At 40.7% G+C, this 26,365-nt stretch overlaps 1 protein-coding gene across 3 annotated transcripts in view; it reads left to right on the top strand.

Annotated features, from left to right (window-relative positions):
* Positions 1-26,365, top strand: part of CHD6 (chromodomain helicase DNA binding protein 6) — a 200,717-nt gene that overhangs the window by 68,220 nt on the left and 106,132 nt on the right. For all 3 annotated transcript variants that reach the window (XM_046678724.1, XM_046678722.1, XM_046678723.1), the window contains exons 3-5: positions 1,789-2,309; positions 17,666-17,813; positions 19,843-19,992. In XM_046678724.1, the coding sequence (XP_046534680.1) occupies positions 1,789-2,309; positions 17,666-17,813; positions 19,843-19,992 (819 nt within the window). The remainder of the gene's footprint in view (positions 1-1,788; positions 2,310-17,665; positions 17,814-19,842; positions 19,993-26,365) is intronic.

The raw sequence follows: 26,365 nt of genomic DNA, 5'->3' as shown, positions 1-26,365 counted from the left end.
GTTGTCTTTGAAAACCTCTTTAGTAAACTTGTATCTCTTGCTTTATAAGTGTGTCCATCCTTGCATGGTAAGCAAAAACTTGTTCCCTGAGGGCCACGTGTCACTGGCACAGAATTCAGTAATATCCCAGGGATGGCTATGCAGTCACAGGATCTGATCTTTAACTGGGTACCTGTTACCGCACTGTTGGGTTTCTTGTTGCCTTGTGTTTTCCTTTTTTTCTTACTATTGTAAAAATCACAAAACATAAAATTTACTGTTTTCTTCCATTTGATTTTAAATTCCTTTTAAGTTTACTTACCTCCTCCTTTTCCTAAGCCATCTTAAGTACTGAATCAGCAATGAGATAGTCAAACTGATGAGTTTTCCTTGTTTTTTCTAAGTAGTGAGTCCTGCCAGAATGACCCATTCCCTCTGGATTTAGATTTGTTTATGAGGCTGGATTTTATTTATGATAAAGATCCAAAAAATCCTTCTTTTCTTTCATCTTTTTCTCGTGGGATTCTCAATGTTATGTTTGGGAGTATCAGACTAGGAAGGGGAACTGGGAAAAACAGAAGGGGAAATATGCAGCTGAATTTTGCACTCTCCATCACTCCCAGGGTGAGCCAGGAAGTCTGAGCACAGATTGGGTAACCAGAAGACTGGAGGGAAACCACACCACCTGGGCAAGTGTCTGTGCTCTTTAGCACACACCAGCCCTCTTGTTAGGAGAGCAGGCTACTCACAAATGGTGCTGTTCCTAAGCCATCATCCAAAGATGGTTGTAACTTTCTTCCTGGAAAGCCAGCTTGTCCCTCTGAGGCTCTCCTTAAGTTATTTATTTCTTTGTCCTGATCCAGGAGAGTGTGATGTTGCCTGAAACCAGCGCCCATATTATTCTTGGATTATCACCAACCTTAGCTTGGTTACGAAATAACAAATGTACTTTGCGATACCAGACCTGAAAGTAGAACTTCTGCGTCCAAAAGATGTTTTCTTAAAAGTGGTCACGTTGGGAGGCTGCACCTTTATTTTATGGTGCTCAAAAACAGCTTTGAAACTTCCTTTTTAGGGTTGCCTTCAGCACCTGTGACACATTTCTTTCTAATGGCATCTGTCACAGTGCAGCTTCCTCCTATACTCATGCTTGGTTTTTGCAAGTGGCCAAAGGTTGGTGCTGAGTCTGATGGCTAAATTAAATAAGTTCCTCATACAGAAGAACACCATTTTTAGTTAGAAATAAAAGGTGTAGTTTTGTTGAAAGTCAAACCAGTTGAATGTTGATGCTGCCTGGTGATACATGAGAGCTAAGATTTGGGTAAATAAAGCAACACACTGAGTTTGACCCTGCGTCTTTATCACCCCAGTGTCGGCACCTTTATTTGTGAATACATTTGAACAAAACTTCTGTGTATTAGCATGATAAATGCCATCCTGAGGCAGAACATCGTGCCTAGGATTTGTGTCTGCTAGTGGCAGCTAAAGGTATTTTGTGGGAGACTGTTGTTCTTGCCTGTTCTAGGCGTGGACTTAAAAGGTGTTTCACATTTCTGTAAGTAACGTGGAAATCCTTCGGGTTTTTACATACTAATTTCTTATATGCTAGTTAGGTACATCTCTAATATGCTAACAACAGCTTGGTACAGCTCCACAAGGACAAAGGCAAACACAACGTGTGTCCTGTTTGCACTGTATCCCCAATGCCTAGCACAGAAGGAACTAACAAATCCATGCATTCAAACTTAACATTCTTTGTATGAAGCATGCAGTGGAAGAGTAATATACGTGTCTCTCTCTCTTTTGCAGTTGTCAAATTTAAAAGTTCTGAATCACTCCCCAATGTCAGATGCCTCTGTCAATTTTGACTACAAATCCCCTTCCCCGTTTGACCACAGCACTGATCAGGAAGAGAAAATTGAAGATGTTGCCAGTCATTGTCTGTCCCAGAAGGACCTGTATGCTGCTGAAGAGGAAGCTGAGACCCTTTTTCCTAGGAAAATGACATCCCACAATGGAATGGAGGACAGTGGAGGAGGAGGCACTGGAGTGAAGAAGAAACGGAAGAAAAAGGATCCAGGAGAGCAAGAGGGGGCAGCAAAGGGAAGCAAGGACAGGGAGCCCAAGCCAAAGAGGAAGCGAGAACCTAGAGAGCCAAAGGAACCCAGGAAGGCCAAGGAGCCCAAGAGGCCCAAGGAGCCCAAGGAACCCAAGCAGAAGGACGGAGCAAAGAAAGCGCGGAAGCCCCGGGAGGCCTCGGGCACCAAGGAGGCCAAAGAGAAGAGGAGCGGCACTGACTCTGCAGCCAGGACGAAGTCCAGGAAGTCCAGGTGCGCCCCTTTCTCCCTGCTCGGGGCACTTGGCTCTGCCTCCACAGAGGGGTTTGCCTTTGGCCTTACTCCAGCCCCTGGACATAACTTTACTACTTTTAGCCAAAATGAACCACTTTTCTCACCTCCTAATGAGAGAAGGATAACTTTAATTAATACTGGCCCTGCAATTTCTTGCCATTCCTTTTGGATTAAGAAGGATTAAAATAATGTTAGTGTGCACAGGGTGTAAAGGAAGGGACATCACAGGTATGATGGAGGGAGGGCAGTGATTTTTAAAACAGTAGCAGTGTCGTTTGGCAGAGGAGCAGCTGTCTGGAGGGTGCACACTCCTGGGGATCAGTAGTGCGGGCGGTCTGGGAGAGCCATGGGTGCGCAGAGTTCCAGACAGAAAAGGACTGCCTGGCTTCCCTAGGCTCTGCTCTCTCTAGTGCAGGACCGTTTCTGGTCTGTTTCTCTTGTTCAGTATCTAACACAGTGCCTGACTCAGCAGTAGCTGCTCAGGAAAGGTTGAGTCAGTGAGACCAGAGGAGACTAGTGACTCGTAGAGAGATTAGAGGGCATGACTACAGATTCACTGCCAGGTGGGTGATATGGAGGACCCTGGCTATAGATCCTATCAGGACCCAAATGCCCTCGTAGGGAATTCAGTGTTTGTCATCTGTATACAAATGTAATGGTTTTCGTTTTGTCTCTTTCTAAATTCTTCAATCAGAACATTGTCTATAAACTTTTGAGGACATACAAAACAGAAAATATATAACTTCTGTCGTATGGAATTTGTTTCTAAAATCTAAGGGCAGAGGCAGAACGTAGACCAAGGAACCTAGAAAAAGGCAGGTTGCTATGAATGCTAACAGAATGTAAAGTAATGAGGCCATCAGACCTGTGTGGGGTCAGGCTTGGAGGAAGTAAGTTTTAAAGAGAGAAAGTGTTTTAGGTGGTGTTTGCTGCAACTTGGAATGTACTATATGGTTCAGTTCATTTTCAGGTGGACAGTTTGTTGGGACCAGATGGATAACTTCGTGATCCAAGTTAGAACTGCCTTATGATACTCACTCCCTTCTGGCTTCCAGGAGATCTCATCTTTTGTCTATCATAGAAGCTTAGATGGGATCCTAGGAATGTAGTTGACAAGAATGGACCTAAAATACCTTCCAGAAGGTCAAGCAGGCTAGGTAAAATCAAGATCTGACTAATGAGAAACGTACAGGCTTCATTTCTCAGTGAACCTGGTGCGCATCCTCTGATCTCGGATATGTGTATGGAGTGGCAGAGTGAATTTCTGTCTTCTGCCAATAACTTTCATCTCCAAATTACTTTGGAGAAGCTGAAGTGGTTCTTCAGGGAAATAACATGTGAAGAAGGAGAATCTGATGTGAGCTAGTGAAGTGACTTATTTTGGTTATTAGAGAAAACAAAGAGGAATATGGATAGTGTTTTAGAATTAGGGTAATTAGACGAGAGTTTTCACAGCCCCAATAAGGAGTCTGGTTTGAGTGTACAAGGCAGTAGAAAGCCATAGGTATCTGAGCTCACTTTATTTATTTATTTTTTTAAAGATTGGCACCTGGGCTAACACCTGTTGCCAATCTTTTTTTTTTCTCCTGCTTTATCTCCCCAAACCCCCCCTGTACATAGTTGTATATCTTAGTTGTAGGTCCTTCTAGTTGTGGGATGTGGGATGCTGCCTCAACGTGGCCTGATGAGCGGTGCCACGTCCGCACCCAGCATCTGAACCCTGGGCCACCGCAGCGGAGCGCGCGAACTTAACCACTCGGCCACGGGGCCAGCCCCTGGTACTTACAATTTTATCAACTCCCCTCCTTTAAGGAATTCACATTTACTTTGTATGGGATCTGAAACAGGGTAATGAGTATATAGGCATTGCTGCAAATTCCACTTCGGGACAGTGTGGCATTTCACAAAAGAAGGTTGGGTGTTAAATGTATATGTAGTAATGTTAAGGGAACCTGATTTTTATCTAATTAGTTTGCATAAAATACAAGTTAGTTGGAGAAGTGCTTGGTAGTGTTTCAAGGGTACTATCTTAGAAGGCAACAGAACCTTCTGAGGTTTAGAAATCCAGGAGACAACCTATGAGAGGATGCTGACAGATGGAGCTAGTTATCTCTCTAGAAATGTGGGCAGGTTACCTGAGGCTTTCTCTCTCTTCATTTTTGGGCCATGTAAGATTGACTTGTAATATAATAGAATTTTTCTGTGTAGCCCAGATAGGGTTCTGGACTGGTGAACCTTTCCTTTCTTCTCCTTTATGTATTTATAAAATGCTTTGGGCCTTTAATTAATGATTCCACTGGTCAGCAGAAGCAGTTTTGGTGCCACAACTAGAAGCACCCACAACTAGAATATACAATTAAGTACTGGGGGGATTTGGGGAGAAAAAGCAGAAAGAAAAGAAAAAAAAAAAAAAAAGACTGGCTCAGGTGCCAATCTGTAAAAAAAAAAGGCAAAAAACAAAAAACCAGTTTTAGTTATGAAAGGACATTAATCGGTAAAAAAAAATATGTTTGTAATTGAGTCTCAGTTTTTTGTGCTCTTTGATTTACTCTTTTGTAGATTGGCTCAAGTACATGTTTTGATTTGAGCAGGTATTGATTAGACTCTGGATAATACTTGATGGTTACGAATGATTCACTTAATGCTTAGATTATTATGGGAGCTGCACAACTGATTTATGGGTTTCCAGTCTTTTCCTCCTTCAGTCCATCTTGCCAGCTGCCACCTGGCTAATCTTTCTGAAGCATTGCTGTTATTTCTGTTTGGTGGTGGTGGTGGTAGAAAAATCAAACCCCTTCTTTCCCCCTCTCCATTCCAAATCAGTTGGGAAATAGTCAGCAGGAGCAGAGGTACAATTATCAGCTTTATTATTGATAAACTAGATTAAAGAACTTCCACCGGCTTGGGGCCAGCATTGGACTTACTCTCTCAGTTTTTGAGCTTATTGACCAGAACTGCAGGCTCGTTTCTGAAGCAAAGTGAGGATGCTGGGCCCGTGTATGCGCCATTCCTTTTCCCAGTCTCACCAGTCTGGTAGCTCCCCAATTAGAGAAGTGAGAGGATTTTGAAGAAGGGCTGAGAATGTTTTCAGTATTGTTACCTCCCTGAGAGTGAAACATGATTTTCCTCATGAAAAGGGACAGGGAAATGGGATTCCCTTTAACAATTTATACCTGCTTAGAAACTTCTGATTGTTCCTATTGCCTCCAGGACAAAACCCAGACTCCTTTCTCTGTTATGGAAACCCTTTGGGGTCTGACCTCTCCTTGCCTTCCTGGCCCTGATGACAGACTTTGCCAGCTAGATTGATCTCATTAGCTCTAAAAGGTCTTGTTTCTCCTTTGATTGCTCTTGCTGTTTCTCTGAACCATCATGCCCTTTGTCCTTCTCCCAGTATCCCAAGTCCTTTCCATTCTTCAGTCTGAGTGTAAGACCCAGTTCCTCCACAGAACTTCCCCAAACCGGTGTGCTAACATGTCCTCTCTAGCACCTGGAGCCTCATTTTGTATTATAAATCAGAGACTTTAAGATGTGAGAAGAAATAAAAGATGTAGTCTAACCCTGTGGTCTGCAGCTGGGGAAATGGAGACCCACAGAGAAGTGACTTATTTATAAGGGTATGTCATAAACTCAGACCTCCTGATTCCCAATCTTGTACATTAACCTCTGTAATAGGCTACCTTTCAATCATAAACAGTTATTTACATGTAGAGTCAGCCCTCCATATCCGTGGGTTTTGCATCCACAGATTCAACCAATTAAGGATCATAGTTCAATTGACTGTATTCATTGTACTTTGCCGTTTTATATAAGGGACTTAAGAGTCTGCAGATTTTGGTGTCCACAGGGGTTCCTGGAACCAATCCCCCATGGATACCAAGGGATGACTATATGTATGACTTGTCTCCTCAATAATAGTTAAGTGCCTGAGATCAGTGTCTTTTGTGTCCCTGGGGGTGGGTCACCAGAGAGGTTTGTCAGGTTGTTGGACACACAGAACACATAAATATGTATTATAATATAATTTGTCTATTATAAAAATGTATATTTTATATATGTACTTTAATTGTTTTGCTAGAAAAAATGGATGGAGCTGTTCTTCTTGAAAATAAGACCTATAAAAGATATCATATAGTAACTCCCATCATTAAATAACAGTAGGTGTCTCCATTTTATAATTAAAGAAATGAAAATTTTAAAAGTAACTTGTCTAAGGCACAAAGCTAATGAACAGCACCGTCAGGATTTGCCTCTAGGCTCACCTGACTGTAAAACCCACTTTTGTCTCCCACAGCTTTGCATGTCTTTATGCCTTGCCAGAGAAGGTAAGGAATGGAAAATGGTGAGGAGATTCCAGTGTCAGAGAAATAGGTTTTTTATTTGTAGGAAATGGCCCCTCTTCTATAGAATTTCAGTTTGCACATTCCACAATATCCTCTCAAGGACTAAGATGGCTCCAACTTTTTCGTCTGCTGTTTCTCTTTGTATTTGAGGCACCAAATAGATCATTGGACATGTCTTCTCTCCTCAAGAGGTGATACATAGAGTCTAACAGATTTTCCTTTTCAGGAATGATAATAGTGATGAATATTCATTTACTGCTTAGAGGAATAAAAGTACAAAATGCCCAAGTAGGAGAACCTTCTACCCCCTTTTTGTTAAACTGCTCTTTCTTCATTTCCCTCTGAATTATCTTGGAATGTGAGCTTAGTTCACTCCTGTGTTGTGTAAAATTTAAGCAAGAAAGCTCCTCCAGGAATCCAAGTTAGGCTCTTTGTCATTTCCCTGACTCTGAAATTTAAATTTCACTCAGTATAGCTTACTTTGTACTGTTTTTTTAATTATAGTACCTTTTCCCAAAGAGGATGGGGCCACTGGCATAAGAAGACATACACAGATGTACATGTTTGTGTACATACAAACACACACAGACCTATACATGTGTAGACACGCATGGCCTGTGTATCTGCAGCAAGGGAATTGGAAAAGTAAGCAGGTGTCAGATTGTGTGGGGTCATATAATCTTTATAAGGGCTTTGGGAAAATGCTTTGGTATTAGAAAAGCATCGTGCCAGTTCCTCAGAGAAGCAAAGTTTTTACCAGTTGAGAAAGAAATTTCTCACTGGGGAGCAGTATGCAACGTAATGGATACTGTCTTCAGCAACAGTTTTTGCATCAAGTGCTTCTGTGTGCCTGTGAATTTCATATTTCTCTTCGTGGAAGTAGCCTTTAGTAAAGTTAGCTCATGGCATTGAAGCACACCTTGGTGAGGAGGAAAGATGACCCATTCAGTGTGTATGCGGCTGTCTGTGCCCTTACTCGGTATCTAGGGAGTACCTGAGGAGTAGGTTGATTGTCAGCAGTTTCGGTTGCACTCTTTTAAGTCAGGAGCCGAGTGTTTTGACTGAGCTGGAGGTTGTTTTGCAAGCCAGGGTCTCGAGTGTTGGTGTTCATGTTGTTGGTTGAATTTCCACACATGTCAGAATGGTTTATATTCTCTCTTGAAAGTCAAGAAATTAGTCAGTGTGCTGGCCCAAGTGGAGGACTGTCTGCCTGGATCTCTGGTTCTCAGACTTTGCTGTGCCTAAGGAGTCACGTGGATAGCTTGTTAGAAAAGTGATTCCCTGGCCACATCCCCAGAAAGCATGATTGATTTATTAGCTCTGGGGTGGAACCCGGGAATCTGCAGTTCAAAAGTCTCCCAGATAATTAGAATGTAGCTGGTTCTAGACCATCCTTTGAGAAACAGATGACAGATCACTGAGAAAATGGAGCATACTTATGTTTTTATATTTAACATTGGCTCAGAATAAAAAACCAAAAAGAGGAAGGGAAATGAATGGTGTGATTAGCCCAATTTCTGTGCCTCAGCTTTTTACCCTCATTTGTTTTGGCTTGTGAACCCAGGGGAGAGTTTTCCCCCACATCAAGTAAGTTTAGTAACATGCTGGAAGAAAGGTTTTACCTTTTCTGATTTTCTTCTTTGATGGTTGCTTCTGGACATTAACCCTCAGACATTCTGATTATGTACCTGGTAGAGCTGTGCGTCAGCTGATAAGTGTGATGCAGGAGGGGAAGTAAAGTTCAGGCAGTTCAGCTTGCCTCCTGTGTGAAGGTCGGTCACCTGTCTTTGTTTAGAGTACAGATCTTTGTTGAGGCTGTGCTTAGGCTCAAGAGTATCCCTTGACAGGACTCTGTCTGTTAGGAGGCTCATTTTTACATTCTGATCATTTATTAGAAGAAAGAAGACAAAATTCTGAGTTCTGAGTAGAGACCCTGTGCTAAGAACCCCCTGGGCTTAAGTAGGGAAGAACTCTAAATGATAATGTCAGAGACCCACCTCTGAATTTTTGGACTAAATCTCCATTCCTGTTTTCGTAAGAGCACCTTAGTGCTTACTCTGTACGCCCCACGGCTTTCTAAGTTAGAGTCTGGTGCATAGTGGACCTTTACCTAATCTGTGAGGGAACAGATACCAAATAATGCAAATAATAGTTGCATACCTGCTCATTTATTTATCCAGGTTATTTTCAGTGCCTCCTGTGTACCTTGCTTGTTTATGAGCACTTGTGTTGGGAATGCAGTTGTGGAGGAGGATGTCACAGAAGTATCATCTATGAGCCCCGTTATTAGGGAGCTTTCATGAGTTAGAGAAACAGCGTTGCAAGTGTTCAAAAAACAGGCAAAAATATAAAACAAAGGAACCTAGTATAACTGTATGCAGAATAACTGAAAGGATTTAGAGGATTAAGAGTGTTTCAGTTCTGGTCTAGGGAGTCCCTTGGAAGAGTTGAGTACTGAGCCAGATATTAAAGGAATTAATTGATGTGAAAAGACTTAAAAGCAAAAAGACCAATAGATATTTGAATAAATGTTCTTTGAGGGGCTTCCAGTTTTAAGATGGGAGATAGAGCATACTTTCATTTTCCCTCTTCGCCAATTAATGAAATGCCAAGAAGAACAGAGGGAAATAAATTCTTCAAAGATGGGAGATGTTAGGAATTTCTGGACAAGGAAGGCCAGTGGTACCCTACTGATGGATAAATGCTGTGGAGGGAGTCCTGCTCAGAGCACGTGCAGGAGATATGTTTATAACAAAGGTAGAAGTACTTCATCCTCATAGTGGACCTGGCAGCCCTGGAGGAGGGATGAGAGGCAGGCTGGAAATGGAAGTGGCTGATTAAGGGACTGTCTGCAGAGTGGTGGCTGTATGGTTTGTCAGCTCCAGGCTGAGGTCAGGCAATTACTGTAAAGATATTGAGCAGTTTGCTCTGGGGGAGGGTCTAGGGCTCCAGGTGGAGACTGACATCCACAGAAGGAGGCATAGGAGCACTAGCTTCTCTGCCTTTCCCTGCCCATACCTTAAAAGGGGGAGAGAGGGCAGCCACTCAGGTATGCAGAGTCCTAGACCAGGCCTCCCATTCAGGGATGAGGCTTGTTGGAGAAAGCGACTTAGCAGCAGAGAGCCTCACCAGCCACCTGTGTTATCAACCTTGTTCATTTTAAATAGGAACAATCCACCAAAGATTATGAACCATAAAGGAAAGAAATAGGAAAAAGAGGAATGAATAGGACAACTGTCCTCAGAAGAAACAATTCAAGGAAAAGAACTTGTAAAGATTTCAAGTTAGCATCCTCAGATTCAAGATGATATTTTGTCTGCAAAACAAGAATGGGTTATCATGAAAAAGGAGCAGTCATAAAACAAGAAAGATTTAATGAAAATTTAAAACATCATTGCCTAAACTAAAAGAATTCAACAACAAAAATATTGAGTAGAGGAAGGAATAAGGGAGATATATAGGATCTAAATTCATCAATTTTCATCTCAGGATGTCAGTTGCTATTGCTTAATTTTGATAAATAAAGACCTAGAGGCTTGAACATGTTTGGAATGAGGAAGGTTATCAGTCACAAATGATTCTGACTGGAAAATGCGATTTGGTGCAAATAGGGACGGCGTGTACATTTCATTTGAAGACATCCTACATTTTTTGAAAAAGATTTTTTTTTTTTCCTGGGGAAGATTGCCCAGAACTAACATCTATTACCAATCTTCCTCTTTGTTTTTTTTCATGTGAGCTGCCACCACAGTATGGCCACTGACAGACGAGTGCTCTGATGCTGTGCCCGGAACCAAACTTGGGCCACCAAAGCAGAGTGCAGAGAACTTTAACAACTAGGCCATCAGAGCTGGCCCTTGAATTTTTATTTTCATTTGCTTTTATCGCTTTTATTTGTTAAAACTCTGGTTTTTCATCTTGTAAGTATGTAATCATTTTGTTGCATTTTTCCTAGGATAATATCACAAACTTGTATAATCTTTGTTTTGATGGTACTAATGATACAGTTAAAGAGACTGAGGACAGGGTAGATTGGTCCATATTTAGTCTACAGTTGACTACATCTGCACCAAAACAATTAGTTTTTTGTGTGGTTTTTTAACTCGTATCTTTAAAAATCTATGCCCAACTCAGTTCTATGTATATAGAACTGAACTAATGTGGACATTAAGTAAAAGTTGAATTAAGTGTGCAAATGAGCTCCTTGGGGTGTTGTCTGTGTTTTCCATGTTGTACTTCTGGGAAGGAGATGAGAGCCTGTGGCGAGGCCTGGACTGGAAGATTCTGTGAAGAGTTGTTCTTACGGTGGAACAGTGGTTCTGGGACTAGACTGTCCAGTTGCGTGCAAGTCTGTGAAGGCAGTAATTATCATCATGGGCTGTTTTCAGTCATTCTGAATTTGGGGATCATGGCACCTCACTGTGGCAGTAACTGATTTTCTTGCTAAGACTTTGATGGACATTTTATAAGGTTTAATTTTAAAATAGGAAGGTAAGTCATTTTGAAATAATGCAGTTTGTTTGTTAGATAAAAATTTTCAATACCTAGAATCCATGGGGGCAGAGTAACAAAAGACTCGTAGTAGCATAGTGTTGTGACACATACTCAGATCTTTCTCCTCATACTCAGATCCAGCACTCAGTTTCTAACTCTCAGTTCTAGTGAAGAAACCTGGGGGTTGAGAACTGGAGAGAAAGTCTGTGTATCGAGTGCTTTAATACTATAATGTAATTTCCTATTTGGAAGGCGAAAAAATTACTTACTTTCCTAATACAAACTGCAGAAAGCAAAGATAGATAAAATCTTCTTGGCTGATGGAGCTGTGTAAATACAGGAAGAGGGAACTTTGGGGATGAGGCCTACTAATAAACTATTGTTGGTTATAACTGATAGTTGTCCTGCGTGGATGGTATAGTTTATAGATTGGAAGTTTCTTGCATGTCATAAATACATGGTAGGTGCTTTCTTTAAAGTGGTTATATGTTTTATTGTAAAATCAAGTTAGACTTTGGATTATAAAAATAAGAGTGCTTTGATCCAGCGTCAGGTGCCATTACATGGTGAGAGTATTGGGCAATTGTATTATTCAGAACTCTCTTGTTTACAAGTGACATAAACCCAACTTAAGTTAAAAAAGATAACAAGGAGGTTCATTGGCTTTTAAGGAATCAGAACCAGGAGGTATAGTTGAGGATTCCACCAGATCTTTGTCTCCAACCCTTCCCTGCACCTGTCTGGGTGTCAGCTCCCTCCTTTGCAACTGCTTTTCTTCATGAGGTTGAATTGTGGCTGTGTGCAGCTCACAGTTTAACAGCCTTATGACCTAGGAGGAAAGAGATTCGTTTTCCTTCTCACTACTGCCAAAAATTAATTTTTCTTTTTAAGGAAGGGACTCCTAAATGGGCCTGGCTGGGTCATGTGTCCATCCCTGGACCAATCACTGTGGTGAAAGGAAACCATAGCCTGGCCTGACCTCCTGGCCACTCTTGTAGTCTAGGGGATCGATCTTGTTTATCAGCAAAAGGAGGAACACACATAGTATCCACTCCAGCCATGGAATAGGTATATATCAAAATAACTTCTATTTATATATATTTATATGTTTTTTCCTGAACGATCTGAGAGTAAGTTGCATATATCATGGCTTTTTATCCCTAAATACTCCAGTGTGTCTTTCCTAAGATTAAGGCCCTTTTCTTATATAATAACCATTGTCTAGTTACCGCTTTTGTTCACTTGCAACTAATAAACAATCTGTGGGGAGATGTTTTAAGATCATACAAATATCCTGCTTCTCTTCAAGTTCTTCTCCCTAGAATTTAGACTTCCTTGATGATTCTGGACTGTACTCATCTTTTATGCAGTGGTTACAGAATGATTTTCCAACTCTACCCCATCTACCATTTGGATTGTAAAGTAAGCAAGAGCCTTCCCTTCTCCATTATTTATTCATATTTTATCTATTTATCTCATTGGTATAGATTCCTATTGTTTTCAACAACTTATGATTCATTACTGTCCTCGGTTACTTTGGTGCTCAGATCGTCTCAGTTTTGACCAGTGAGAGCTCTTTAAGCTGACTCCTATATCTTTTCAGCATGCTGCCTTTTGTTTTTTTGCCAAGTCCCTTACTTTCTGACTTAGCAGGATGTTTTTCAGTCTCATCTTGTATCTCCCGTACCTTAGTCTTGTAATCAGCCATTTCTCTGAGGAACCTGGTATTAGAAACCAAGATCTGGGGGCTAGGTGTGTGCATCTTTGCTTTTTGGCTCTTTCAGTTGTCAAAGCTGGGGGAAAATACACACAAGTGCACATATACATATATGTACATGCACATATCTGCACATACACAATATATTCATAATATATATGCACATTTGCATGCCTGTTCATACATGTGCTTAAAAATAAAACATGCGTTCACACTGATGCCACCAATTTAGATTCATACCACATCTTCTTCGCTTTACAGCATGTCCTATTTACATCTTCCCTCTTCCTCAGTGAGAACCCCAGCTACTAACATCAACACATTTACTCATTTGCTTAATCCTGTACCACATCTAATACGGTTTCAGAATTGCTTCACCTATATACCTACCAAAAGAGTTCAGGATTTATTCTCCCCACTTCTCCTAAAAGCTGAGAGTATACAGTCTATTACTGTGTTCATAAACTGAGATTTTTTCCTCTGTTCAATGTGATTGTTATTTGTTTGAAACACACTTTGATTCATTTGTGTCAGCTTGTTTTCATCTTTAGTTTTTAAATTTTTTATTATGTAGAATTTTAACATGCTTCCAGAAGTTAAATTTATGTAGAAAGCTGTATTCAGAGATGTGTCACTCCCCTCTTGTATGTATCCCTTCCACCTGGTTCTCTCCACCTATCCCTTGTGGATAATCATTGTTTTTTGATTTATCCTTCCTTTGTTTCTTTTTGTAATATAAATATATATATGCATATTTTCTTATTTTCCGTTTATTCTTTCACAAAAAGTGGCATATGATACTCTTTTGCTCTTTGCTTTTTTCACTTAACTATGTATCTTAGAAGTCTTTTCATATCAGTTCATGGAATTCTTTCTTAATTGTTGTTAAAGCTGCATAGTACTCCATTGTATGTATCCTAATTTATTCAGTCACTTATGTTTGACGTTTAGGTAGCTTTCATTATTTTGCAATTACTGAATAATGCTGCAGTGAATAATCTCATACTTATGTATTTTCATATTGTTGGAAATGTCTTTTTTTTTTTTTTAAGATTTTATTTTTCTCCTTTTTCTCCCCAAAGCCCCCTGCTACATGGTTCTATATTCTTGGTTGTGGGTCCTTCTAGTTGTGGCATGTGGGACGCTGCCTCAGCGTGGTTTGATGAGCGGTGCCATGTCCACGCCCAGGATTCGAACCAACGAAACACTGGGCCTCCTGCAGCGGAGCGCGTGAACTTAACCACTCAGCCATGGGGCCAGCCCCTGGAAGTGTATCTTTAGAGTATACTCCTATAATGGAATTGCTGGATCAAAGAGTGTATTCATACATAGTTTTGTTGCATATTATTTGACCACTATTTCTGAAGAACCTGGAACTTCAAGGAGCAAACAAGCATTCGTGGACCAAATCTATCTATAGATAGAGTAATTTGGAGATTAAAATGTCTTGATTTGATAAAACACTCAAGCATAACATTTTCAAAACTTACTCCAAAGTGGGGGAAAGCACATTTCAACTAGTCTTCCAGGAGGATGAATTCAGGTCATATTTTCTTGATGTCCCATTTATAAACTTACAAGGAATCTTTTCTTCCTGTTATTTGTCTTTATCAGAAGAGCTCCAGGAAGAATTTTTGGAACTCAGAATTGATTCTTTTGCCAAAGGTAACCTCCAGAAAATAACTTTGAAGACTTTGCAGATAGAATGTCTTCTTATTTACTCCCAAATAAGGAAGCAGGCTTCACCAGTCATTTTCCTATTTTACTGACATATATTTGAGAAGTTGTTCCCTCCACTCTACCCTCCCCTCAGCTTCTAGGTAGGAAAATCTAGCAGTGCCCTAGGTTTGACTTTGGTAGTGCCTCACTAGGGCTGCTCCTTACTTTCATTATATAGTGTGTTTCTGAAAACATGGAATGCAAATATATACAAGTCTTATAGAAACTTTCATATTTTGAGGTTCTGTTCCTTAATTGTGGCTTGATTTTGGTTTGTTTTTGAGTATGATATTTCACAATGAAGCACGTATTTCTATCATATATATATTTCAATGAAGAGTAAATATATATTAAATATTAAATATATATTATCATATATTTAAATGAGGGTTAAACATATATAAAATTTTCTAATACAGTGAACTTATATTTAGTAGATAGATGAAATTGATTTCAGATGTTGGGAGGAAGGATTTAAAATTTTATAAAATTAAATGGGGCTCCGAGCATGTGATTATTATGGTGACTTTTGGTATGTTAATCAGCTGTCTTTAAATTTGTGTCCAAAAAATTAAACACAAACCTTCTTTTGTTAAGAGATCCATAAAAAAAAAACATCAACAACCATTGATTTGTGAATTTTTTCCTATATTTGGGTCTTTGCAATGTTTTGTTACTCATTCTTTTGTCATTATTTTGAGATTCAAATAACATTAAAGGAGGTTTGAAGTTTTTACATTTATCAAAAGGGAGACAGGTTTAAAAAACAAAAAGAGGAAACATGATATGGTGTAAAAAGCAACAGGCTGTAAGTCAGATGAGCCGAGTGTGGGCTTCTGCTCTGCTGCTGACTTTGGGGCCTTTGCTGCTTTTAAACCTGTTTCTTCATCTGGAGTATGAGGCTTATCTGCCTTGGCTCCTTCGTGGGACTAGGGTTGGAACAATTAAATGAGACATGGAACACATAAGTGCTTTGTACAATATAAATTGCTGTACACTTTTCTTAGTGATAAGCCACATAACATGAGATAAATATTCCTATGAAATTTTACCATCTTTGAGAACTGTTTCCCCTGAGTCTCTTGTCCTGAACTGATTAGAAGTAGAAGAAATTTTGCCTTTTTCCCCTGCTTGAGAATTCAAGTCTCTTGTTAAAATGTATAATCCTCTAAAATGGCAGGACCCCTTGAGTTTCATTTCTTTGGGTTGAACCAAAATAATTTTCAGGAAGAACTTTTCTGATGTCTTCCCATGTAAACTTGATAGGTAGGCAAGCCAGTCTTCAGCCTGAGGAATCGAGGGTAGGTTAAGTTTGTGCTGACCTGCTTGGGGATATGGGAGGGGTGAAGGATTTTCCAGAGAGGCAGGCTGATTCAACAGTCAACACTGGTTGGTATTCCTGCCACAGCTTCATCATGCTAAATCTCCCTTCTCTAAACAAGGCCATTGGTTTCCCTCTCTTGCCCCACGCTTTCCAAAAACTTACCTGATGGAAAATACCAATAATTTTGACTCTTTCCTCATCCTCCACATTCTGTCACTTGCCAAGACTTAGTGGTTCTACTTGCTCTAGATCTTTGAAATGATTTTCACCTTTGAGTTTTCACTGGCTATATCTACCCTGTCTTCATTCCCTCTTTCCTAGGCTTGCTGTTATGGCCCTTTTCACACAGAATGAACTCTAAACTCTCTCTCTAGCCTGGTGTACCCCTGGTTTCTTTCCAGCTTCATCATGTAGTGCTTCTCTTCACTTATCGTGTCATATTAACCACACACTGTCTTATTAAATGTGTCCTTAACACGCTTCCATTCCCCAAGAATACCATGGTGGTTAAGAGCATGCCTGGGTTGAAATCTTTTCTCCACCATTGACTAGCTGTGTTAACGCTGGAAATATGGCTGAACCTCACTGTGCTTCTTGATAAAATGGCAATACTGTCTGCCTTGTAAGATTATTCTGAAGAGCAGGACTTAGAGAACTGTGCTTGCATATAGTAAGTGTTATATAAGAACTGTTGTTATTATTGTTATTCCTATCTTCTGTCTGTCAAAATCCTATGTATATATCTACTCAAATGCGTTTTCCCAAATCTCCCCAACGACAGTAATCTTACCCATCTGTTGATGCATCCATCTACCTATTCAATAAATATTTATTGAATACTTACTATATATGGCATAAAAGTACTCAGTATGAGGAATACAAAACTGAATCAAGTAATACTGTCCTCTAGGAACTTAGAGTTTGGTAAGAGATCACAGAAGTATAAAATATTCATCCATTTGGCAAATGTTTATGGAGAAACTACAGAGAATCCAGGCACTGTGTGTCATAGTTAATGACTAATTTTGGTGAAAGATCAGATTTGAGTACGTTAAGCAAAGCACAGTTAAGGAGCTTTGGGAGTGTGGAAAAAAGAGACTTTATCAGTTAGGAGGGTCAGGAAAGGCTTTTTAGAGGAAAGCTTGCCATCTTAGCAGAGCCCTGCAGGATGGATGGACTTTGCCCAGCTCCACCTTTCTCAGGAAGCATTCATCTACCACCTTGGACTGTGGCTGTAGGTGGTCTGTAGGATTTTCATAATTGTAACCTCCTCAAGGGTAGGGACAGTGTTGTCTTCATTTTTGAGTTGTAGTACTTGCTCTGAGTCTTATACATAGAGTATTCTCAAGAGAGGATTATGACAGATTAGGGAGATGTGTCTTCCCATGTAACTTAAAGACAGATTGAAATTTGATGATTCTCAATATCTGCAAAGCAATTAAACTTCCAAGAGAAGACATTTATATAAACTGAAAGGTTTTGGGAGATGTTCATATTATTTTATCACATTAATCATAGCCATAGTAGTCATGAGAGGGGTGTAAAAAAAGTGGGTTCTGCATCCATGTAGATACTTCTTCCCATATCTCTGTATATTTCTGGGAAGAAACTCTTGTAGATTCTCCATTAAAGCCTACCCTTGTCCAGGAATTCCAGAATGTGATATAACTTTGATCACATGAGAAATCTTAGTTTTAAAAGCTGCCCAACAGTTTTAATTCTGAATTTCTCCTTGTAGCAAGGAGCAAGGACCAACCCCAGTGGAGAAAAAGAAGAAAGGAAAAAGGAAAAGTGAAACCACAGTGGAGAGTTTAGAGCTGGATCAGGGCCTGCCGAACCCATCCCTGCGGAGTCCTGAGGAGTCCACTGAGTCTGCAGACAGCCAGGTACAGCTGTGACTGGGAGCCCTGGTGAAGGTTACAGCTGCGGGACGGGATCTTGCTGACACTGATCCTGTTGCTCCTCTCTCCCTACCTGTAGTCTACATCCCTTGTGCACAGATCTGGGATGGGCTTTCACTGTTTTGGTGGGTGAGCACCAAAAGGCCACAGGCTTTTCCCCTAGCAATCCTGATCCTTATAGTAGTAATCTCCCAGTTTTTAGTGATGTTTCCTTCCTTCTTGGAAAGTAGCATGATATTAGGCTGTAGAGAGAGTGAATGTGGAAAATGGATTTGTGAGACAAGCTAGGTAAGGCTTAGGGGCCCGTTTTGCCATGTAGGTAATGCATTTAGGGCTCCCAGTGCTGGGCCAGTCTGCACAAGGTCATTTTCATAATCTCAGATACTATAAAAGTCAGGGATGTATTTATTTTGCCAAAATAGTAAGGAAAATTTGACCAAACATGGAAACAAGGAGTTGCCCACCCAAATGAGATTTCTTGAAATGTGCCGACCTGTGCCCATGACGTTGGTAGGAATTTTCTCCCTGAGTTGAGGCAACCTCTCTTGGACATGATTTCTAATATTTGAAAGTGCTGTTTCCTCTGATATCCACAGCAGTTTAATTGGGCTGTGCTCCTGCAAGGGTACCATTTAGAATAAGATCAACTTATTGCACCTTCAAATTTCATCTGGACCCTCAGATTTCTAGGTGATCTTCATTGTAGGAAGGTGTCGGCTCCTAATGTCAAGTGGTAATAAACAGTGGTGTCTGGGGAGTCAGAGCAGAGACCCCCTCACTGCCTACAAACTCAGGCTAGTGGCTACTGGGCAGAGGAGCAAGCACATTGGGTTGATGGGAGTTGGCAGGGGGTTGTGTTGCTAGGATGGTGATCTGTATATGGGATTGGGGGAGAGGCTTTTATGTGGAATCCTTTGTATAAAATTAAACATCATAGGGGTGACATAGTAAAAATGAAGGGAATGCTTAAGTGAGATGGGGTTTGGCTTTTTATTTTTTTAAGGTTTAAGTATTTGAGAGTGAGCTAGCTGGTAAATGGTTCTGAGGAGATTTTTTACTGCTTGGGTATCAAATGTACGTAAAGATGAACCATGTGTTTTTCTGTTTGAGGAAAGCCATTGGGCTGCTTTGTTGTAGAATGTCATCTCTCTAAAAGGTCACAAGCTATTTAATTATAGATGAGTCCTTAGATGATGACTCACGAGTCTTGTTTTGTCACACTTTAAGTTGTCTCCTTGCATTTCAAGGGTTGTTATGATATTCTCAAAGTAAGTCTTAATAAAATTGATATTATTTAGTTTTTAAGGAGTACATGGTAAGTATTGTGAATGTGGCAAAAAAAACCAACCATCATGTTATTGTCCTAAAATCAGAGCTTCCAGCTGTCTTGGAAGGGACTTCAAAGACGATAGAGTTTACCTCCCATCCCCGTTTTACTGGAATAGAAACCAGTTCCAGAAAGGAGGAGAAAAGTCACTGCCATTGATGAATAAAACACATCTCACTAGGGGCCGGCCCCGTGGTCAAGTGGCTGAGTTCACGCCCTCCACTTCGGCGGCCCAGGGTTACAGCGATTTGGATCCTGGGCATGCACGTGGCACCACTCATCAGTTCATGCTGAGGTGGCGTCCCACATAGCATAACCAGAGGCAATTACAACTAGAATATACAGCTATGTACTAGGAGGCTTTGGGAGGAAAATAAATAAATAAGAAGATTGGCAACAGTTGTTAGCTCAGGTGCTAATCTTTAAAAAAAATAAAACACACATCTCACTGGATTCTGAGACTGTAATTTCTTTTTAGTGGATCCTGGCACTTTGGGTCACCTCCCTTAGCTAGATCCCATTTTGAGTGAATTGAGTTCTTAAAAGAGTTGTGTTAAAGGAAGATTCCTTTTGTAAAGGAATAAAGATCTCCTTTGCATGTTAATGAGCGTAGGAGAGAGTATTCCTGTACAAGCTTTCACCTTTGATTCACAGGGCAGCTCTCTGACTGGTGTGTTTGCCCTGCAGAAACGTCGCTCAGGACGGCAAGTGAAGCGCAGAAAATACAACGAGGACCTGGACTTCAAAGTAGTGGATGATGATGGGGAAACAATTGCCGTTCTTGGAGCCGGCCGGACCTCCGCCCTCTCTGCTTCTACACTGGCTTGGCAAGCGGAGGTACAGCCTTTGGATTGGGCTGCTGGCTTTGGCTAGGCAGTCATTTTGGCCTACTTGACGGAGTTGTTCTGTGACTCTTTGCTAAAGCATAAGTTAGATCATTTTAACTGCTGCTTAGAACCTTCAAATGCTTCCTAAGGTCAAACCCCTTACTGTGCCCAGCAGGACCCTCTGTCGTCACGCTCTCTCCCTATTTCACCCAATCCATTTTTCACGTAAATGACTTTTCCCTGCCTCTGTTACTCTCCAGCCAAGACTTGCTGTCTTCTAATGCCTTATATTAGCAGTTTTCTCCCAACTTCTGGCCTTTGCCTGTATTGTCCCTTTTACCTGGAATGCTGTTCACCACATGCTTTGTATGACTGGTTCACTGTCTTTTAAGTTTCACCTAAAATGGTATCTCCTCAGAGAAGTCTTTCCTGATTCTTTCATTTAAAGTAGATCCCTGCCCCTCATCCTGATGATTCGCTACTTTACTTCTTGTTTGTTTCTTTCACAGCACTTACCACAACTTGTAACAGTGTCCTGATTTCTGATTTCATTTTATTTCTTTGTCTCTCCCATTGGAATGTAAAAGTCTGATACATAGTAAATAGATGTTCAGTGAAAGAAATCACATGAACTAGTAATTACAGTCGGAACTTGGATTCAACAAATATATATCGCGAGTCCACTGCAATGCCAGGTCCTAGGATACAAGGACAGTATGAAGGCATGGTCCCTGCCTCAAAGTAGTTTAATCTAGGGGAAGGGTCCTATGACTATACTAATATTGTGGTAAGTGCAGCCTTAGAACTATGTGCTAGATACAGTGGCTACACAGAAGGAGTGGACAGGACAGGAGGGAGGTCAGAGTTTTTGGAGCAGTGTTTCCAACATGAACTAAAGCCCCACAGCCTAAATGCTACCACAGGTTGTGGTATGACAAATAGACGAGCTTGGCTGGATGTTGAGGTCTGATTTGAGGAGTAGTGGGAGATGTGCCCTGAGTGGTAGGAAGAGTCACATTATATGGGGCTTCTGTTATTAGCTAAGGTATGTGGCCCTTATACTGTAGATGGAACAAAGGTTAGGGGGTGTTGATGAATTAAAGCAGAGAAGCAGGATGGCCGCGCTCGCGTTTTAGAAATTTCCATTGGCAGCAATATCAGGGAGAAAGAGGATAGCATTAGGACCTGGTACTCAGATGCTAGAAAGGAAGAGTGGTAAATGTTAAAAAGGAGGAGGTCTGTGCCAAGGAGCTTACAGAGAAGAAATTAGAAGCAAAAGAAGAAGCAGGCTGTGCATGTAGGAGGGGCATCATTGCCAGCAGCACCTTCTGGGACACAGGCTGTCTGTTGTTATGGAGTCACCGTTGCTGACTTGGTAGAATTCATGCTCTGCATGTGCAGTAGCAGCACAAATACCTGCCTTTGCTCCTGGACACTAATGTGGCTTATTGAAGCTGATAATACTTTATCTGGTTAAACCACCTTGCCTCCAACTTAAAGCATTTTCACATAATGTCACATAATCTTTTTGCTTTGTGTTTGCATGGAGAGTAGCTGGGAGCAGGAGTCATTGTCCCTATTTGAACAATCAAGAAACAGGCACAGAATGATCCAGGTCATAGCAGCAGTTGATCGGTGACTAGCATGTCAGAGTTGATTTCATGTCTCTCTGCCAAAGGTTATCCAGCTAATGAATATAACACTTAATAGGAATAATAATATGATGTGTTGTCATTGCAGTACTTTTCAAGCAAATAGTTAAGAACAGCCCTTGCAAGACTACTATGAGGTTGATAGGATTATATTGCTTTATAATGGGTTTTCCTTCCTTGGAGATTTTATGGTTGGTTTGGTAGTTAAAACACTATAAGGGATTTTATTTTCTCCTAGTAGCCATTGAGCCTAAGTCGTTAACCATATTTCAGTTGTTGTTATGACTTCTCCTCTGGTGGCTGAAGGGTAGCATTAGCTGATCTGACAGAAAAAATTCAGGAAATTTTATGTATCTTAACAAGGCTCTTATCCTTTTAAGGGTCAGCAAAGAGAGTTTATATATGATAAAACATAAGATAGAATCTGAATTTGCATTACTTATTCCTCAAAAATTGTTACTAAATTTAAGCCAGGAAAAGGACCTGATGTGTGCTTTTGGCCTTGATGTTCACAAAGGCAACCATGTGGATCTGACCTCTGTGCCACAGGCCTGGCCCAGCATGCAGGGCAGACTAGACAGCCTGTGAGGGGATTTGAGCAGGTTTCAAAATCAGTGCTCCATAGAACCCCAGCTGCTGTAGAACTAAAACAGCTCTGGTTGCATCTGTTTTCCATATTGGGCTTCCTGGGGAGGTTTGAACAAAGATTTCCCGGGCTAATGCAAAGCTTGAAAGCCATGGATCTTGTTTAGGATTCCAGGCAGTCTTCAAAGTGCCCAGTGGCACAGAAAATCAGTTGAACATTATGAGGATTTTGCTTATGTCCCTCTCCTGAGGCCCTTTGGATGCGTGGGTGTCTGCCTGCTTACTAGCTTTAGCTTGGGGCAGAGAAGTTGTGGAGTTGGCACCAAAAAGTCCTGTCTGCATTTCTCTGCAGTATCTTAGCAGCATGCTCAGCCCAGTTATGTGGCTGCTGGCCCCTGGGTCCCAGCCCCAGAGTGCAGGCTCAACGTTGGTTACCTACTGGTTAGTTGCTAAAAACATCTTTACACATGATTCATTCTAGCTCAAGACTGGCATATTAACACAGCCCTGCTTTGGAGTGTAGAGGACAGTCCCCTGACTGGGCTATGGGATGCAGGTGCTGGAAATAAGTTTCCATCCTGACTGTGATTTTTTGCTTTCTTATTCTTTGTCAAACTGATGTTGGTGCCTGGAACAGAGACAGACTTTCACAGTTGTGTACATTTACAATGTATGGATTTTTACAAGGCTCTCTCAATTTTTGCTTCTTACAATTTGTGTGGTTTGTATGATTTTGCCTTTTAGAACAGAAGGATTTTAATTTGTATGAGGCTTCAACTCATCGTGCTCTCCCATGTCTCACTCTGTGTGTTTGCAGACAGTACTTTGCTTTGTCTGGCCTTTTCCTCTGCCTGGCAGGCTGAGCTCAGTTGTTACCTCCCCTAGGAAGCTCCCTACTCCCCCCGAGCTGGGGATGAGTGCCCCTCCTCTGTGCTCCCCAGCACTCTCATCTGTTTAACTCTTGTCATTGTCCTTTAAACACCTGCCAGTTTTTTGTTTCCTTCTCCTAAGCTATGAGCTACTTTAGGGTAGGGCTTGTATCTTTTTTTTTTTTTCTATGTATCAGTCATGAAAGAGTTTCAATAAAGTAAAATTTACATTAACTCCCAGGAACTATTCAGATGAAAACTTACAGCACTTTCCAGCCTCTGTTTTGTGGTGTTATGACTGTTGTATTTTTATTCCCAAAGTCAAGAGTCAGCTGGAACCCTTGCACTACTTGTTCATAGCCCGTGACTATTCTGATTTGTCAATGCCTCTACTATACTGTTCTGAATATCACTCTCGATTGTTGCCTTAATCAGATTGTAAGCCTTTGCAAAACAAGTGTTACTTTTTGTCGTAATTATTTTCACCTAATGTAGGTAGCACTTTATGTTAGGTAGTAGCTCACTCACTTGAACCTATCATATATTTCTTTAATTATGAATAATGAGTAAATATTCCTAAAACTCATTATATAAACAGGTATGATTTTTAACCCCTGGATTAGAAAAACGAGAATGAGATATTTTTCCTTTTTCTCAGGCTCTTGTTTTCTCCATTTCTTTATGTTAGTATATTTTTCCCACTGTCATCCGTCTCCCTCTCATGTCAAGTAGGCACTTACACCTGTCTGCAGACAGACCCCTTGGCAAAGGTCACTTGCTGCTGTTTGGTGTTGCTCTACCTTTGTACCAGCTGTGTGGTTCAGTGCTTAGGCTCCTATCCACTGTGCCTGGGTGGATGGTTTTGATTTTTCTTATTTCTTCATTGGCTATAACCATCATTTCCCAGCCCGTGTCTTTCTTCAGATTGTCTTCTGTATTTGTTTTCTCTTGGTTTCTGTTGCCACCCATTGTGCTGAGGCCAATGTTCAACTTACTGCAGTATGCACTTTTGTAATTCCCTGCTATAAGTCTGTGTGCTTCCTAATCCATTACCAGACTAATGTTCCCATAATGCTAGGGACATTTCTCAGTGTTCTGCTCAAGAATCTAAGGGAGTTAATACTTCTTAACTCCTATATTGGAGCAAAGCTCCTGCCTGATATTTAAAAAAATGTGGCCACACACAACCTTTTCACCCTCATTTATTTCTGCTCCTCATTCCGTATAATGCTTTTGCTCTACTGAGCCTGGTTCCTTAGTATTCCAAATATGCAGCCTGTTTCCATAGACTTGTTCTTTCATCCTTTGGGTTCATTTTGGCCTTCCTTCCTGTTTGCTCCCTTCTTATGAGCTGCCATTCTTTAGGGCCCAACTAAAACCTCACCTATTCTGTGACATCCAAGCTGTTCTTGCTTTCTGTATTCTTGTTGAATTTGTGGTCACTGTCACACCAATTAGAATTTACCCTGGGACATTTCCAAGAAAAATATGTTTCTTTTTGCTTTTCCTGAGTTGAGTGTAAGCCCCTGAGACTGGGCATCTTGTTTGCTGCTACTTGTGTGCCCTCCATGGTGCTCAGTAAATACTTGGTGACTTGAAGAGTGATTTGCTTCTTAACTGGAGCCTCTCCTTATGGCTAGCTAAATACAAGCAAATCAGGTGGTTTGTTGAGATTAGGTGTGACTTGGGTTGAAAATTTTTGAAATTTTCTCTAAGAAAAAAAAATTTTAATTATATGAGTCTTTGACATGAAAGTGAATGAATTAAAATGGTCGTCTTTGAAGGATAATTTGAGAAAATTCCAAGCAATTGAGAACAGATGGTTGTTATGGAAGTGTATTTGGCAAGCAGATTTAGTTTATATCTGTGTGTATGTGTATACACTGAGTGTTTATACACACATGATCACGCTTATGCACAATCTCTGTTTAGAAAAAGAAATCCTGGTTTTCCAGTTTCCTTCCACTTTGATGTGTCTTTTGGAAATGCTACTCCGTTTTCCTTTTATTAGGATAGAGTAAAAACCTGTTGTCAGTATTTTGATGATAACCATTAGTGGTTTTTTTTCACACTAGTGTTCACCCCCCATTCTTTAACCAGTGCCAAGAAATAGATTGAAATTTTATTTTAAATTCCTTTGTTTTTTCTTGAAAATAGTCTATAATGAAGAATGGTTTAAGCCCTTCTTCCTGTCGATAGTCAGAGTAAAGTCCTGTGCTTTCTTCATCCATGTGTTAATGTTTCCTTCGATTTGGTCCTAGTTGAGAACTGGCAATCAAAATCCTACCTTCAGAAACCATCTTTTTCTATTCTTCATGGTAGGTAAGAATAAGAGAATATTTGAAGCAACGTGGTAGTGAGGAAGAGACCATTGTTCCTTTCAGCATATGTATACATGTATGAATGCTTGCTTGCTAGTCTCAGCTTTACAGGCTTGGGAGTCAGTAGGAAAGGTGATTAGCAATTATGAAAGTTTAATGCTGGCTAACAAAGATCTAACTCACATATCACTTCGTTTCCAAAGCCTCTCCTAATTTTCCCAAGTGCTTTGGGTTCTGTGTTCCCGTAGCACTTGCTTTATATTGCTATTGCCATGTAGTATTGCAAAATCTCTTAACGTTATTTATTCAGAAATATTTGTTGAACACCTACTACATGCCAAGAACTGTTTAGAGTGCTGAAGAAAACATCAAGGAATAAAAGATACAAAGATCCCTGCCCTCGGGGAGGTAGCCTACAACAAATGGAAAGGAGGTCTGCAAAAAACACACAAGTGATCTCTTCCTCCAGACAGTTGCCAGATTTTGAACCTATGTGGGATGGGAGGCCAAGGGGCTAAGCTCAAAACTTCCAAGGTAGAAGTAACTAGGGAGAGACTAGCAATAAACCTAAAAATAAGAAAGTTGTGTAGTGTCAATGGTGGTAAGTGCTATGGAAAGAAAAAAAAATTGGAATAAGAGCAATATGAAATTCAGGAATGGAAATTGCGGTTTTAAATAGGGTGGTCAGTGCTGGCCTTACAAAGGCCTCTAACATTTGAGCGAAGAAAGGAACAAAGTAAAAAGACAAGGGAGTCATGTAGGGGAGAAGAGCATATCAGGCAGAGGGAATAGCCTATGCCAGGTCCCCAAGGTAGAAACATGCCTGCTCTATATGAGGAACAGACAGGGGGACCTGAAACGTAACAGAGGAAGTGGGAGGCTGGGTACAGATCCTGTAGGATTTTGTAGGCCTTTGGAAGAACTTTGGTTTTTTACTCTTAGTTAAAAGAGAACTC

Source organism: Equus quagga, chromosome 12, assembly GCF_021613505.1.
Source record: "Equus quagga isolate Etosha38 chromosome 12, UCLA_HA_Equagga_1.0, whole genome shotgun sequence".
Classification (NCBI taxonomy): domain Eukaryota; kingdom Metazoa; phylum Chordata; class Mammalia; order Perissodactyla; family Equidae; genus Equus; species Equus quagga.
The sequence above is the reverse complement of the archived record's forward strand: the minus strand, read 5'-3'. Positions and strand labels throughout refer to the sequence as shown.